At 44.5% G+C, this 18,281-nt stretch overlaps 1 protein-coding gene across 2 annotated transcripts in view; it reads left to right on the top strand.

Annotated features, from left to right (window-relative positions):
* MRPL42 (mitochondrial ribosomal protein L42) overlaps positions 1 to 18,281 on the top strand; it is a 240,256-nt gene that overhangs the window by 160,170 nt on the left and 61,805 nt on the right. For both annotated transcript variants that reach the window (XM_086919285.1, XM_086919286.1), the window contains exon 4: positions 17,486 to 17,570. In XM_086919285.1, the coding sequence (XP_086775411.1) occupies positions 17,486 to 17,570 (85 nt within the window). The remainder of the gene's footprint in view (positions 1 to 17,485; positions 17,571 to 18,281) is intronic.

The raw sequence follows: 18,281 nt of genomic DNA, 5'->3' as shown, positions 1-18,281 counted from the left end.
GAAGCACCGCCACAAAACGGGTTTATCCAGCTCGATTTTCACAGTGTTTTTCATTAGGGTGAGTGTTTTCATAGCTTCTGGGTAAAGTCTTTCTAGTGGAGCCATTCTTTTTGCAAGCCACTGATAGGGAACCACACTCTCTCCTCATCCTAAAATATTCCTGTTTATCAATAATGACACCATGATTTTACCCAAACAAAATAATAATTTGTCCCAGACCAATCAACCATTTCCTCTTTTGTTCTCTTCAAGAATACCTACCCTGTTGTTTTCCCTGCAATTATCCCATTAAGTCTAGCCACCGACTGTGTCTTGATATACCATGTATGCCTGATTAAGTATGCCTGTTTCAGTACCAAACACCCCAGTGTACTGAATAACTTTCATTAGTTCTAGAACTTTGATTGATTATGCAGTGATATAGTTGCAATGATGTGACAGAAATGATTATTAATAGTGGAAATAAGCTTTCCTGATATTAGCTATGTTGTTAGATATATGAACAAGTATCAATCAGCGTGTACTACCTCGGGTCTCCACTCAAGTCACAAGGGATACCGTTCTTTCAAGCACAGAAACACTTTTCTCACATTTTCACACTACTTTCCTCACGGCCAGTGCATAGACTTAATCTGTTTTGACATAATTCCTTTTCTAGAAGGATAAGCGCACTAAGAGAAATAAAGAATATTAATACATGTCACAATTGAATCACGCAATAACACTTACACTTCATAGTTCACCAATTCACTCAGTTTTTGAACATGAGTCACAATGACACAGAGTCACCTAAGGCATGCCCACCTTTTCACTTTGGTTTACACATCAAGTCACTTGAATACTGTTTTTATAACGGGAACCTTTTTGCAAATGCAGTCTTTATGTTTCTATTCAGCCCTGAAGATTCGCAGTGTGTTCCCTGCGATGAAACACGTGTTGGCATAACTAAAGGAACAATAAACAGACACTTCACACCAAGAACAGAACATCTTTATTGAACTTTTATACCTTGATGTGAATGATTGATTCTCTTAAAGTCACTCCGAAAGTGTGGATGTATACAAACCAATTATCTTTTTGGACTCTAACATTACCTAGAATGTTCTAATTTTGTATAGTGCAGGGGCATTGTTGTTTGACTGTTATTGTGTGGATCCTTTGGTCCAACTTTGAGCGGTTTTGTGGGATTACCGCCCGCCCTATTGCCTGTACCATCTACCTTACAATTCTTTCCTCTCGACGGACACACAGGTAGTGCGCCTGATTACTCTGGTACCTTAATAATCCCCTTGCTGCATACCAGCTCCTTCGGAACCGCCACCTTCCTGGAGAGCTGGAAACACACCGAGATCAGCGCCGTACTCAAGAAACCCAAGGCAGACCCAAAAGACCTCAAGAACTTCCGGCCCATCTCTCTGCTCCTGTTCCCTGCAAAAGTCATCAAGAAGATAGTCAACAGACATTTGACTCGCTTCCTCGAAGAGAACAACACCCTGGACTCGTCCCAATCTGGATTCCGCAGCAACAAAACCACCGAAACCGCCCTCATCGCCGCCACCGATGACATCAGGGCCCTGCTGGACTAAGGCGAAACCGCAGCCCTCATCCTCCTAGACCTCTCGGCCGCTTTCGACACTGTCTGCCACCACACCCTATGCACACGCCTCCACAACGCAGGAATCTGCGACAAAGCCCTGGACCGGATCACCTCCTTCCTCACCCACAGAACCCAAAGAGTCCACCTCCCTCCATTCTGATCCGAAGCCACCAAGACCACCTGCAGCGTACCCCAAGGATCATCCCTCAGCCCCACCCTTTTCAACATCTACATGACACCACTCGCCAACATCATCCGATCACACGACCTCAAGATCGTCTTAAACACCGACAACACCCAGCTGATCCTCTCCCTCACTAAAGCCACCGCCAAACCCAACTTCCATGAAGGAATGAAGGCAGTCACCGAATGGATGAAGAACAGTCACCTGAAACTGAACTCTGACAAGACGGAGGTCTTCATCCTGGGCTCTACCTCCTCCGCCTGGGACGACTCCTGGTGGCCAGCCATGCTGGGAGCTGCGCCGATTCCCACCGACCACGCACGCAACCTGCGGTTCATCCTGGACTCAGCACTGTCAATGACCCAGCAAGTCAACGCCGTCTCCTCCTCCTGCTTCAACACCCTCTGCATACTTCGCAAGATCTACAGATGGATCCCCACCGGAACCAAAAGGACGGTCACCCAGACCCTAGTCACCATCAGGCTGGACTACGGCTACGCCCTCTACACGGGAATCACGGCCAAACTCCAGAAAAGACTTCAATGCATACAGAACTCCTCCGCATGCCTCATCCTCGACATCCCCCGCCACAGCACTGCCCTTCAGCAGGACGCGTGGAATTAGAGTAATAGGGGAAAAGGGCTACAGCAGGCCCCCTCTCCCACAGGAAGGACAGGGCATACACCCTCCAAACCGCAGCTGACCGAACCAGAGAACAAAACCTCTCCCTCAAGGCGTTCTCCAGGGCTTCAAACAGGTCCACCATCGGGAACCCCGAACAGGGCCATCAGGTAACCAAACACTTCCTGCAACAGGCACATGTCTTACAGGGAGGGAAACACTCTACTCATGCGCTCTGCCTCTGAGTTCAAACCCCCCGGCAGATGTAAAGCCCTCAGAGACAACAAGTGAGACTCTGCCCACAGGCAGATCTGGTGTGCCAACAAGTTGAGGGAAGCCACCTTGGCACTCCCCTGGCAGTTTATATAACACACTACCACCGTGTTGTCGCACCATCACATCCCCCTGGAGGACCAAAGGCAGAAAATGAGCCAACGCCAACTGAACCGCCTTCAACTCCCTCCAATTCAAGGACGTTTCCACCTCAAGCGCAGACCAAAGACCCTGTAATTACTCCTGATCCAGGCCGGCCCTCAACCAAGTTCGCTGGCATCGTCGTCAGGACCAACCTCTCCTGGGACACAAAGGGTGAGCCCTGCAAGAGGTTCTGATCCATCAGCCACCAGTACAACTGCTGAGCGATGTCAACATCCCCCGGTATCAACAGCTCGTAAGTGAGTGAGGTCAGATCCCAATGCCCCAGAACATGATTCACCAGGGGGTACAAGTGCAAACGGGCACAAGGTACAATCCTCACAGTAGCTGACTTCAGCCCCTGAACATGCAACCACTAGCGAGCCGTGGAAGATGGAGCCCCCAACACCCTTCTCAGTTTGTGCATAAGAGTCAGTCTGCAGGGCTCCAACAGGAAGGCTTTCCCCAACCTGGTGTTGAACAGCAGTTCCTGAGTGGGGCAAAGGCAGGATTTCTCCATGTGCAGAATCCACCCGACCCGTTGAAGGAGACTGCAAACCTCCTGGGTATGTCCCTGAGCCTGAAGAAAAGAAGAGGAAGAAATCAACCTATCGTCCAAGTAAGGGAACCCTTGTATTCCCTGAGCATGCAACAAACCCACCAAGGGTGCCAACACTTTAGTAAACACCCTAGGAGAGGCAGACAGGACAAACGGTAATACCTGGAACTGGTAATGATCCACAGAAACGCAGGAACCTCTGCGAAGCCGTGCGCACCGGCACATGAAATAGGCGTCCTGGAGATCTAGAGAAGCCAGGAAATCCCCCACCGGCAGCAAGGGAAGAATCTGCTGTAGAGTCACCATCTTGAAGGACCGATGAGGGATACACAAGTTTACAGCCATCAAATCCAGGACAGGACGGAAGTCCCCATTTGGCTTCTGGATCAGAAATAGGATCGAGTAAGCACCCGACCCTGCTGACCTGCAGTCACCCTCACCACAGCCCCCTTCGAAACCAAGTCCCAAACTCCATCCAACAGAGCTCGACACTTTGTCTGAGACCTCGGATCAGGTCCACCGGAGAAGTACCAAATTCGATTCTGTAGCCCTGTCGGACCACCTGCAGGACCCACTGATATCGAACAAACTCCTCCCAAACAGGGAAAAAAAGAGGTGAGGTGACCCCCAAACGGTACCTTTAACAAACTCTCCACATAGTCACAAATTGGAGGGACCTGCAGAAGATGAAGCACCCTGTTGGCCCCAGGATTCGTGAAAAGAAGGGACGCCCCCGCCACGTCTCCTACCACGAAAGGGCTGGGCTGCCATCTTAGATTGAAACGCCTGACCGAAAGTCTGCTTATAACCTGCAAACTTCCCATTCTGAGAATAGCGGACCGGAGCCAACAGTTTCTTGTCCTCAGCTGTTTTCTTTATCAAACCCTCCAATGGCTCCCCAAACAGCTTAGAGCCTGTGAAGGGAAGCTTCATCACTGGAGCCTTCTGAGCAGCTTCTGCCTTCCAAGACTTAAACCACAACTATCTCTGAGCAGCAACAAAGGCAGCAGCTGCCGCCGCAGCACTAAGGGGATTGAAGGACAAATCTGCCATGAAATGGAACTGTTGTTCCAACATGGACAAAAATTCTGAGGGATCTTCATCCCACAAGAGCTGTTCAGAAATACCCAGTCAGTCTTTAAGAAGTGACTGAACCAGGTAGCTGGTGTAAGCCGCAGATCGAACTGCAAGATTAGAGGCAGCAAAGGACCGCTTCAAGGCCCCTTCAACCCGCTTGTCCCCAGGATCTGAAGGAACCGCATCCTCTGACACCACCAGGCTCTGAGATGCCGTACAAGCCAGCAAGGAATCCACCTTCACCACGGCTGGGAATTCTTCAGCGAATCCCTGCAAAGAATACCTCTTAGCCAGAAACCAGGGAAAAGCATGCTTTTCAACATCCTTCCACCCCCCCCTCGAGCACATTCCTAACGGACTTATGAATAGGGAGGCTTTCAGGCTCCTTCTTCATGTAATTGGCGAAGAAGTCTTAAGACTCCCCACCCTCAATGGGATCAGGGAACCCTAAATTATCCTGAACATGCTGTAGAACACAGCGAAGGTCAGCCACTTGGAGAAAACGACCTCCGCCGAGGCATCCAATTTCTGCTTCTTTGGCCCCTTGGGCTCACGAGCCATAAAGGCTGGCGCCACAGCAGCCTTTGTTGTACATCCGCAAGGGAAGGAGCAGCGGAAGACCAGCAACCAACACCTCCTCCTCCTCACAGTGGAGCCCACACACATCCGAACCTCTACCCTCCATGATGTGAACGGGAGAACAGAGAACCAGCCTCCAAGAAATACCCCAGACCAATCAATGAAAAATTCCTGCGGGCCAACCAGAGAATGCCGCCTGGACCCACAGCCAAACCTACAACAGGACGGCCGGCCTATTTACCGGCCAATCAGAGACCGCCTCAAACCCACAAAAGGAAAGACAGAAACAGGCCCCAACTGTAAGGACCTGAAGGATCCAAGAAGCCCCTGCTACAGGAACCAGTGGACACACAGGTAAGCAACTCTTAATATGTCTCAGTATCTCTGCCTGGAGCAGGGGTTCTAGAGCCACAAAAACACCACAAGACGTCAGTAAACACTGACCAAATGACAGGGAAACCCCCACCAGGGCGCACCCCCCATATTGGTAATCGGAAACCCCCCTCCCATTCAATCATAGGCAGCCCTCACTATGATCGGGCATACACGCCTCTAAATAACTGAGGGGACCCACAAGACGCCAACCACCACTTATCAAAGCAGAATTCACCAAAAAACAGAAAGGGAAAACACTGGTTTGAGATGAGCAGTGAGCCATTGAAACATACCTCAGAGGAGGAGCTAAACTGCCACGCCCCTGACAGGCAGAAAAGCCAGCCTCGCCCAACACACCTCCCCTCCTTCCCCGTGTGTTCCAGCTTGAGCAGGGAACAAACCCGGAAGTGAGGAGGCCTCAGCAGGGAGCACCAGGCAGTCTGGACCCCTCAACCCCACGGTCCCACTAAAGCAAGGACTTAAATATACCCGCGACAGGCACTTAGGGGACTAAACGGCCACCAAGCATACTTACACGAAAGGAGGCACAGTACCAGCACCCCCCACGAGTCTGCTTGGAAATAAGTCAGCAGAAAATACAAACCGGTTGTGGATTGGCGGGTCACATGGTTATGTGCCTCATGGTGTGGTTGTGGCCTGGAGGGAAGTGATGGATTTTTTAGTTGCTTGGGAGTTTCTGGTGGGAGGGGCTATGCTCATTTAGTTAGGACTGGGTCAGGGAGGGGTAACAAGGAGGTAATGATGAGCATCACGTGGTAGAGCAGGGAGAGAAGGAGGATACGGTTTACTTATCCCACAGGCACGTGACAGCAACAAAAGTTCCGAAAGGGGATCCAGGACTACTGTTGTCTCTAAAGCATAAACTTGGAGCAAGCTTTCCCATGGAACTCTTTTTTAACAAAACGATATAGTAACGCAGGAAAATCCTGTGTAGACTTAATCTGAATTATAAGAATTAAGTTGGGTCAGACAAGGTTCTTCTGCCCAGAATTAATCTACAAGAAGCTGAAGAAAAACCATCTGTATTTCATTGTCCTATTCAATTAATTTGTGTTGAAATTTATTTTTTAACAGCAAAGTGTAACGGTCAGACAATCCGGTGAGCAGTGGAAAGAATTTCGCAAGAACCCCAAGTGAGAGAAGTCAAAACCATATAGGAGAAAAAGTGACAATTGAGTGAGCATAAATGATTTATTGGTTATTGTTTCAAAAGACAGCCAAATTATGTTTCATACAAATACCTACACAGGGTGGTATCCCCAGTGTGCCATTTACAAATGAAAAGGTCTATCTTTTAGTTTGGGACAATGACGTTTTGACACTTTACACAGTACTTAGTCTCATCAGGACTGTAATAAACCGGGGAAACTGAAGAAATGCGCACAATTAGTGGTTGGGACACAAAAGACAAAATTATATTCTTGAGGGTTTTAAGAATGCATACTGGTTGTGTTGACAGACTGGGTCTATATGCAATGGCAAAAGAACACTGGGTAGGCCACACGTAGGGTTCCCAGAAGGCGACCTATAGAGAATGTAGGCAGCTTTAAATTAATTGGGGCGGCGGGGGGGAGAGGGGGAATTGGCTGGCCAAAATTTTTGACAAGCATACATGCCTGCTTTCTATTGCTTAATCAGTCCAGTCAATGCATCACTGTGAAGAAAGGATGAGGATGAGGTGTATTTGAAACACCTAAGATTGCCCCGCGAAGTTAGGAAAAAATGGGTCATTAACCATTTTGTCCATATGAGCTTCTTAAAAAGTATTGAGGCTGAAGTAGTGATCTGGGTAAGTAGGCTCTTAAAATAATCCTTACCCGTAAGTGGATAATTAATGCCGCCTGAGGCATCCGAAGTGAGCAGGCTAATGTTTGCAGCCAGAATGAGCGATCAGACCAGATTGCATGTGTCACCACATTTTGCCCAGACACCAAAAAGATATCAAAAGACAATCATAAAACACTGGCCCATTTTAACAACTATGGAAGCCTTCAGTGAGCTTCCACGCTTCGCCTATAAGAAAGGCAAGAACATTAAAGACCTCCTGGTTCATGCCAACGTCCCAAGACCAGGTAAAACAACTTGGGCCTTAATCCCTTCAAAGGGCCATTATAAATGTGAAAATTGTGTTTCATGCCAGTAAACCATGAAAACAAAGACCTTCACACATGAACACATCAAGACCACCCTACAACATCACACTAATTATACATTGACTAATGTGATTTGCTGTGTTTGGTGCCTTGCAATATGAATTTCATCAGGCAGACATCCCAACAATTCAAAGCCACCAGGATAAGCCAACAAAGAATGGATCCGCTGCTCGATCTAAACAGCTCCCATGATCCAAAACTACTTGGAAAACATCACAAAGCGGATGACATGAAGTGGCAAGTCATAGAGATGGCCATGCCTGCCCCCAGAGGTGGAGAAATATCATACACCCTTCAAAGACTCGATTGCAAATGCATATATAAATACAACTCAATAAGGAAGGGACTGAACGTCATGGAAGAGTGGCGAACATTCATTGCCCTTATGAAATAACAATTATGTTGCTCCTGCAGCGTTATCAAGGACTCTGGACCACTTTCCCGATCCCAGAGAGATTGGTAGACCTCCGTAACTGTAATCATTCATGGATTAGGTGTGACTTTTAATCTTCTTCCTTGCCTAACTTAATATGCTGGAATTCTTTTCATGTATAATTTCTCAACCTTTTCAATGTAGCTCTACATTTTGATTTCTGTGTTTTGAATGTCCATATACCTTGTGTATTTTATTGTAGGTTTGTGTGTTTTTGTAGTTGATAGAACGTCTCTATCGTGCACCGTCTAATCGTGGCTCGTTGCTGCTCCAACCCAGTAAAAAGATATCCCTGTTAGATTGACAGCCATTGAGCGACACTGGGATGGCTCAATTCCCTGAGCGCCTAACCGTGGGCATATGGGCCCAGGTTCAGTCTCCGTCCTCTTCAATTTAATATACTTACATTTTTTGATGACTTCGCTGATTATTTTACATATCTCCCTTTTGCTGTTTTAGGCGTGCTTCACGCATAATAAACCCTGCAATTGTTTGAGCCAGCCGGGAATCGTGCTCTCCACGGAGACGAATCCTCTGTCCCTTATCACACCCTCGTCATGCCCTCCTACACACCTCCTCCTCGAGTACGCAGTTCGGACACCAGAGTAGGGTAATCTTCTGATCCAGCGAATCTCTGATTGGGAAATTGCTTATTCTGGCTGTAAACACTAACCTGCTCACATCAGGAGCCTCTGGCTGCATTAAATATCCATGTACAGGAAAGGATTCTTCTAATTGCTTTGCTACCCAGATTGCCTCTTCAACCTCAATCCTTTCTTTTTTTTTTTTTAATATTTTCATTAGAGAAAGTGACAGACAATTCACTGTTGTGCAAATAATCCCATAATGCAGGTTACAGTTAGCATCACATTAGTAATTGAATTCAATCAAACATATAGATTACATATTTTGCTCCCTATCCCCATTTCTCGGCAATTCTAACTCCACTACAGGTGACACATATATCTCTCCTCTGTACAAATTCCATTTGGACCACTTCCTGTCCCATTTCTTTGGGCATCCTCTTGCGATGAACATTTCTTTCTCCGCTATCATACACTTATCGAGCTCCCTATTCCATACTGCTACTTCAGGTGGCCTCACTCCTCCCCACCCCCTAGCAATGTCTCTTTTAACTAGTGTGAAGCCTAACGTTGCAAACTGCTGTTCTGTCTCTGTAAGATCTGTCGCCTCCCATATGTTGAGCAGGCCTTGTCGTGGCAGCCTCGATACTTTTTAGCAGCCCATTTGGACTATATGGGTAATGCCTCATTTTCTCCTACCTTAGCAGGGCAACCTTAGGTGTTTCAAATACACCTCATCCTTTGTGCACAATGTTGCATCCACCAGCCTGATTAAGCTCTAGTAAGCAGCCATGTATTTATGTCAGAAACATTTTGGCCGTTCATGCGGCCCCTCAGTACGTGTGGTAGGTCTTGATTGGCTATGTGTTCCTAACTCATGTGGCATCTGACTTTCTGGTGGTTTCAGAAGCGCACGTACTCTCTATGGCCAAGTACGCTTTATTGAGGCAATCTCCCCTTACCATTGTAATGTTCCTGTGTCTATCTGTGGGATCGATCAAGAGTTTCCTGCCTTGGCGTTTTTTTAAAACTGTTTTTATTGATAACAAAAATGCATCGATACAAGGCATTATACAGACATCTTTTGTCAAGGCAAAACAAAATATCAACAGTGTTTCCCTACATATTCTGGATCAGGAGTGCATAGTTCCGGTGGCCCCAGAGGTTGCCTCTTCCTCTATAGTTACTAGAGTATCACAGAGTCAAAAATATTCGAAAGCAAACAACTGGTCCGTTTGCAATAGCATCTTTTTGTTGGCTGCCGAGTGTAAAGGTTACCATAGTCTCTCCCAATCTGCCCATCAATGTTTGTCTCCTCAATTCCACCGTAGGAGAAATGCAAATGTCTACCCTATATTTGTTCCACTGGGCAATATTGCATTTAGCGATAGTCCATCCCATCGTGGCCCGACTGCTTGCTTGTGAAAGGTCTGTAGCCTCCCAGATATTGAGGAGGCAAAGTTTGGGGGAGGGTTGAATGAGTTTGTCACATGTCCTGGCGAGTTGCCGGGTAACTTCTTTCCAATACTGTTGTATGTGGGGGCGCTCCCAGAGGATATGTGTGAATGTGCTGGTCTCGTTACATCGTCGCCGGCAGAGCAGATCAGGTCTCCTACCCAACTTAAACAATAGTTTGGCATCAAAATAGACCCGGTGGAGAACTTTGAGTTTGACGAGTCGAAGTTGCATAGGGATCACCACCTCTCGGGAAGAAGCGAGTGCATCTCTCCATTCCTTGTCATCTATATCCGCCAGATCATTTTCCCAGCACGCTCGTACTTTCAGCATTGGGTCAGTACGGTTATTCCCAATTTTTTTATATGTGAGGGAAATGGCTTTGTGGTCCATTGGATCTAGTAGTAATCGGTCCTCCAACAGGGAAGAATCTGAAAGGGGGGTACCCCTTGGGAGAGCCGAATCAATGGCATGGCTAATTTGGAGATATCGAAAAGTCTCCGAAGGTGGAAGGTGATACTTAGCTTGAAGAATAGCAAATGTGGTCTTCTTCCCCTTCACCCAGATGTTCCCCACTTAGGAGATCCCAATTGTGTCCCATTTCTCAAAACCCGGTCAGGTGCTGAGGCAACCCAATATATCAGGTTCCAGGGGTTGCCTTTGTCAGGCAGTTGCGCCACCCCAGCTTGCGCTGAATCCCATGCCACACTTCTACTGTGCGAGCCTTGGGGCCAGTCAAGTGTAACTTCCGATAGTTAGTATATAGTGCCCTATTGTAGCCCCCCTTCCCCATGAGCCAATGGTCCGTGCGGAAATTGGGATCATTGTGCGGACCGAACACCCATCTATTAATGGTCGTCAGCTGGGATGCCTGATAATCGAGACGCATGTCCGGCAACCCTATACCTTCGTCATACCATCCCATGGTAAGTTTGTTTATTGCAATTTCCTGCCTTTGTGTTTGTCTTCCAGTTACGCACCCTCCCACTTGTGAACCATCAATCAGTATTCACGGGCCTTGGTTGCAGGGCCTGCCTGACTACATACTTGCTTGTCGAGGTAGACGTGGAGTTCAGAACAGGCAACTCTGTTAGTAAGGAATGTAGTTAATTTTTATCGATAAAGGCATCGATATTAACACCAACTAAAAGTCAAACGTTTTAATTTGTAAATGACAGTGAGGATACCATCCTGTGTGGATTTTTGTATGCAACATAATTTGACTGTCTTTTGAAACAATAACCAATATATATCATTTATGCTCACTCAGTTCACGTCCGTGGGTGGACTCAATTGCCTTTCCAGTGCAGGCAGATGGTAAAGTACTCAGTATAAATCTGAGCTATGAAAGAAAAGAAGGGCTCTTAGCAGTGGGTTGCTGCAGCATGTATTGTGCCGTCCGTACTCGCATGGGCTGCTTCGTGATATGACCTGGCGTGGTTAGGGTGCAGAAATTTTGTTGCAACCACATGCCCAGTGCGGCTTCTCCATACCCCTTTGGGGACTCTTTTACATTGTTTCAGGACTGTTTTTCACTGTTGGAGGCTTGCTCCTACAGTTGAGACCAATCTTGTAGGGTGTGTAACAAGTCGGTGCTCATAACATGCATACCAACATTAGCAGTTTTAAAACAAGCAGCATTTAGTGACAGAATCAGATAGGGTGTTACCCCTTGCGATTATCATTGTGAGGAAGCTTGTTCATTGCCCACTTTACCACCCCATCCTCCTTGGGTAACCAAGGCATTTGAAAAGGTATTGAACATACTGTTCATGATGTTAATATAGCTCTTTGCATCCTTGGAAATTGAGTCCGTGTGCACAGCCACAATCCTTTCTTTGGCCAGGCCCTGGCTAGTGCAGCCAGCTCTGTCACTTGAGCTGATCTCACATTTGACACATTACAACTTTCCACAGTCTGATACACTGTCCATACAGAATAACCAGCAACCAGGACACCATTAGTTTTGAGAACTAATCCAGCAACAAAATGTTAACACACAGTTTAGAATTGATACATTCATTAAATTGGGGTTTGGTGGCATGGTCCGTGATAAAGATTCAATCATGGAAATCCCCTTCCACACAGATGGGCATTAAGAGGCAGGGTTCAGGACTTGACTCTGGGTCAGTTTTTACTCCTCCTAACAGGTGCTTCATTGTCAGTTGGTCATATCCCAGCACTCACTTGCATGTTAGACCCTTGGGCTCCAGTCGCCGGCAGCCAAGCAGGCACTGCTCTATTCCTGGGGGTATTAGCCCCTCTACCAGCATGAGCAGCATTTCCAGCAGATATTATGCCCTCAAGTCTCACTCTCTTTTTTCTGGGGCTCAGTGATCTGAGGTAATACATATGGAAGAGGCGGATCAATTGGAACACAAACCTTATTTGTGTCCCTAAGATGACTTCTTTGATACTCTACTCCTGTGTATTTCTCATACGCCTGACTTAAGATTCATGCTTACAGATGTGTATCTTCTTATGCCATTGTAGGAAGGAGGCCATTGCTCTGCATCTATTTTAATTGTGGGTTCCTTATTGTTATGTTGATTTGTTTAATGCACTAATCAACCAAGAGTTTTATGCTGCAAGTTTGCGAATGTTTCTATCTCCAAGGTACCATGATCCGGAAAGGATTTCTACCCACCCTCATTAGTGAGCCCTACCCACTCTTGTAAATACTTGCACATTCCTTTATCGCATTATTAATATACAGTTTGGGCAGGGGTTTCTTTTGGTTGGGGTTTAAGTGTACATTCTGTCAGCCTCCACCATGGCTCCTTATTCTTCATTCTTGCGCTCAAAAATCTCCTTGCATTCAGCGAATCTACTGGCCTGGAGGTACTCATGAAAGGGGTTAGGCTGTCTGGATCAGATGGCCTTTGTCTCTCACACGTTCATCCTTGAATGAATGAATGAAAGCCGTCTTATATTGAGCAACTTAGCCCGGAAGGCATCAAGGCGCCTAACAAAAAAGGGAAATAGGGACCCAGATGTCAGATTACAGATATGCCTCGGCAAAGAGCCATGTTTTTAATGATTTCCTGAACAGCAAGATAGAGGGTTGGGTCTTTAATTCCTGGGGGAGGGAGTTCCACAAATTAGGAGCCACAAAAGAGAAAGCTCTTCCTCCCCATTCTTCAAGGGTCTGTGCTTTAGATCCTGGTGCTCTTGCCCATCTTCCCCCGCTACCACACTATTTCTAAAGCCTGCTCACCCTAAGCCATGGATATACGCTCAAAAACAATATTCTATTCACTGAACTCCTCCTCCTACCTATCCAACCAACTTATTTTCTCTGTCGCTTCCCATTCAAATGATGTGTGTGCACCTTTCTTAGCAAAATCTTGACAACCATAAACCGTACAGGCCATGCAAGTACAGTTACACATTTGGTTTGAACATGCTCACACTTTTAGCAAGTTCCCCAGATCCAATACTGAGCCGTGCTTCACCCTTGAACAAACTTCGCACTTACCTCTGGTGCGCTCATCATTCTCCTGTCTTCTGTCTACGGAGTTGGTTTGATGTGACCGTGCACCATCTGTTAAAATAAAACACAGCACGCCTCGAAGCCCAAAAGCCTTCTGTGTTTAATGCAAAAACAGCAAGCAGCACAGCAAATAATCAGAAGACAGTTGCCATTTCCAGAGCGCTCACCCAGAAAGGCCAGTTGGAGCATGTCATGCTAAAGTGCATGCACTTTTCTCTTAGCAGAAGTCTATGGAGCATAAATATGCAACAGAAACTTGTTACTTCAGGAAACGTTCTCTAATGAGGAGGTGGCGCGATCTTTTTACTGCAAAAATGCAAGGCCCTTGAAATTAAGATACAAGTACATGAAAACACTGCTGATTTAATTGAATTCCTGAAATGCCACTTCTGGTTGCCACCATAAAAACAAAAGCTACCCTTTACTGCGAAATACAGGAAATGTTCAAATGCACTCCCTTGAATAAAATTACTTCTAGGTCTACTAGAGGAATGAAACTTAGCAGGCATATTGAGGCTAAAGGGCAGTTAAAAGTAATTTTAAAACATTGCATGCACATTTGATCATAAAATATATCGGTGCTCATTGTGATATACATGTTTAGGGTTACATTAACATTAAACAAATAGGGATACATGATTAGGTTTCCACACCTCTCCATTGTGGCCCAAAGTCTGCCCCAGTGAAAGTAACAGGAGAGTTTCACAAGAATGTGGACCATACATGCCCACGTGTTTCATTCTGTGATTTGACAGCCACCATTGCAACTGTTGGTTTTAAGCTAATGATTGAAAGGCTTACAAAAAGGGACTAAACTTGGATGGAGGGCAACAGGATGGATGTAACTCTTTCAGAATAAATGAATTCCACATAAGAAAAACTGAGCTACTTTCTGTTTAAGGTGTTCTGATTGGACTACCGAGTTCAGCATGGGGAAGCTGTTTCCCATTCCTTTCCCATTCAGTAAGCCCAAAGTAAGTATATATAAGATTATCCAAGCGCAACATCTCGATTTACAGATGGGTTTGGATTATATCTATTTAGCGACAAATTAGCTTGCAGTTGTGGTGGACATCCATAACTGATTCGATGAATGCATGCCTGAACTTGACCACAATGGTAGTAAGTGGGACTTAACTGTATTTCACTACTTTAACTTTACTGTCTAATACCTTAACTAACTTATATGTGGTTAATTAGGTCTCATACTTGTTTTGCTGTTACAGAATACCATTGTTCGATGCCCATAAACACACCTGACCACCTACTGAGCTGGGAGAGCTACTTTCAGGTTCTTAACTACATATTGCTAAAGAACAGAGATTCCCTTGCTTAAAGTGGAACAGTCCGTAAGCACTGCTTACTGCCACTGATCCTAACAACAACATGATCAGATAATTTAACAACAACATGATCAGATAATTTATTTATGATCTGTCTCAGAACTTAACAGCAGTTGCCAAATCACAGACATGCCATTGATTTTTATTTTGTTTCACAAGTAAAAAATACATTGGAAAGTATGCACTTTTACATGAATTAAAACATAAATAAGAATGTGACTGTTCTACACAAGAAAATCGACAATTGTCCTTCTTGAAATGCCGCACAGGCATAGATTAAAATATAAATTTTTAGGGAAGGAAATTTAGGTTGGCTTCTTGGAATGAAACATTTAAGCAACTAGAAGTGAGTGATTTAATCATTTTACCTTTTTCTTTCAATGTGTATTCAAGCTGTGCTCCTCATCCTCCTTCTGAATTCCTTTTTGAAGAAGGAACTCCTCTGGCATAGAACGCATGAGTTTTGAGTAAAATAGTGTTTTCATGAAGAGGTCATTGTGGCGTGCTGCATGCCACATTATAAATGTCAACCTTTGAGAGAGCAAGTCATGATCTTGAGACTCAAGAATAGTTTGTGGTGATGTATTTTTCTTCTCTATCGTTCTTAAAAATCTACTCTGTGCAAGTCAGTGTGAAGGTTGAAACTGATTCGAAATTTGCCCCTTTGTTATTTTTTCAAAAGTATTTTTTTATGTTACTATTTCTATAAGAGCAGAAAATAAGGACCTTCGTAGCTTCCACCTCCCCATGCTCATAAATTGTAACTCCTTCGATATATACAGTAAGAACAAAACAAACAAGGTCTGACAATGTTAGTAGTACTTTTTAGCAACACCGGTTCGCATCAGATCAATGTGCATATAAGCTTTTATCACAAATTTAGGATTTAAACTGGTGAAGACTATCTAAATTTCCTTTATCTTGTGTGTTGTTGATATAGAAAGAGGTTTAGAAGCTTGAGAAGGGTATTCTTGTTTTTTAGTTCCTAACGATTTAATATAACAAAACTGCAGTGACAGTGCACTTTGTATGTCAACATGTTTGCACATAGTGAACGCTAAGTAATTTTGACATGTCATTTAAGCCCCTACATTTAGCATTACCATTTCAGTTAGAAAATACTTCATTTAATAGTTTATCCTTCGCAACTCTTCTCCAAACGGGAATGTTGAGCATAAGGACCAGTGTCTTGCATTATCTGCTTGGTTACCATCATGCTTCTTGCTATTCATGTGCATGTGATAATGATAATAAATGTTGTTAGTTAGAACCTTAACAATTTATCGCATGAGTAAAAGTAAGCAATAAAATGTCTTCATTTTAAAAATCTTGAAAGCTTTACATTCTCAATTTTTATAATAAATTGAGGTCATATGCTGCTAATGGGGTTCGTGGCATGCAGCAAGCACTTGCTAAATCGCAAAGTTTCAGCGTTCTAACACTCGGTTACGAGTTACTTTTCATGCTTGATAGTAAAGTTACAAGCATTCTCCACTTACATATTATGGATAATAACGTTTCTTAGCATATCCTAGATTTCTCTGTCTGATTTGTAGCTATAATTTTTGTTTTCAGTGCTAGATCATGGCAGTTGAGAATTTTTATCAGTTGACAGCTCATTTGAGGATCTGATGGGTCCAGCCCATCTATTATGGCCGCTCTGCATACGATATACTGGCATATGTTGTTGTTTTTTGGCCGATATCACGGTGTGCTTCAAAACTTTTGCTCTGAGCTTCAAGTGGACTGACTGTAACAAGTATCCAACCAGCAGTCCACGACCTCTGATTGAATTTCAGGTGTGCCTCGCGTGGCGTATAGTTTTTCTTCAGAAAAACAATTATAACTTTTCATATTTGAACTTAGAAACTTTTTCAAACTCCCCTACTTCCAGTCCCTAGCGGGCTAATCTACTTGATGTATCAATGCGTCTAGGTCCCAGTCTTCCTCAACCATTGACCCCCATTGGCACTTTTCTTTCCTTGGCGCTTTTCCCACTTAAATACTTAAAAGTTAATCTCTCTTGTTCCCATTACTGAATTTTTCTCATTTTGGTGTCATTTTGTTTTTTAAATTCTCTTTTTATAAACTGGAGTGAAATGTTTAATATGTTGTTTTTGACTTTTTAAAAAAACGTTTTGTTACTTCTAAATACTTTAAACATTTTCTCTAAATTAAGCCTGTCTCTATGTGCCAGGGGTTGAGCTTGGGTTTAAATTACTGAAACCCTTTACTGGACCTACCGGGATAGTGACTTTAATACTTCTTGTGCTGGGCATCCAGCTACTTAAACTAATAAACCACTTTCTCACAGTGTGCTTTTGTAAATCAGAACGAAATGTAATAAACGTGTGTGCATCTCGAATTACTTGGAGGTTGGTATTTAAAATTGGTGCAGACACAGGGCCTGGGGGGGACATTGGGAGGGATAGCACCAAGGGGGTCATACTTGCTATTACTATTTTTTCCAATCCCTGTTGCATGGCACCTTTCCTTAAGAATCTGAAGTTACTGTATCCCAAGAAATAATGGTATAGCTGCCCAGATCTAACTTTTGCTTTACTTAGATGTATTAATGTTGCTACTTTTTTTTCCAGCAAAGTTGAGCTTGCCATGACCTCGGATAACAGGACAATTGTCTGCTACCACCCAACAGTAGACATTCCATTTGAACACACAAAGGTGAGCAAGTAAAAGTTTGTAAGGATTTTATGTTTGTCACTTGTTGTGAATCTGTAGCTGGAAGAGATGCTATATTACTGTATACTACTGTAACCTTTTAGATGGAAAGTAAAATCTCCGGCAAGTAAACGTCCTTCAGTGGAAGATATTAATGCAAACCTTTGGCTCCATTAAGGTGTACACCCATCAGTGCCAAGTTGAAATCTGCTCCAGTGCCAAAGGCACAACCTGAACCCCAGGATGGTGCTGCACCTACAACCCTTGTCTTCCTAGAAATATTTAGTACAAATGTTTCCTGGCACACAACACAGCTCCCTAGCATATTTGGCGTCACTACTTCAGGAAACATTACGTTGGCTGCACTGAGTGTGGTTTTCGCAGGAGCCCCAGGATGAGGCTGGAACAATCTGGCCCTAGAGCCGTGAACAACGGGCCAGTCGCTGGAGAGTTGCGTCCGTTTGCACAGGAGGCCGCAAAGCCATCCCTCAATGCGAAGGAGTTAAATATCACAATATTCCTTAATAGTGCAAATAAGCAAAGCAAGGACTAATCAAAATGTTAAAAAGTTACTTACTAAATTAGGTAGAGTTCCAACCACATGTGTAGTGGCAAATCTAGTGGGTGGGATAATCCTCACCTCCGCATCCTTAATAGAACTGAATCTTTGTGTTACAATAGCTAGGAAAATTTACATTTTATATCCGGATATCC

The sequence above is a fragment of the Lissotriton vulgaris genome, chromosome 1_1 (genome assembly GCF_964263255.1).
Source record: "Lissotriton vulgaris chromosome 1_1, aLisVul1.2, whole genome shotgun sequence".
In the NCBI taxonomy this organism is placed as follows: domain Eukaryota; kingdom Metazoa; phylum Chordata; class Amphibia; order Caudata; family Salamandridae; genus Lissotriton; species Lissotriton vulgaris.
The sequence above is the reverse complement of the archived record's forward strand: the minus strand, read 5'-3'. Positions and strand labels throughout refer to the sequence as shown.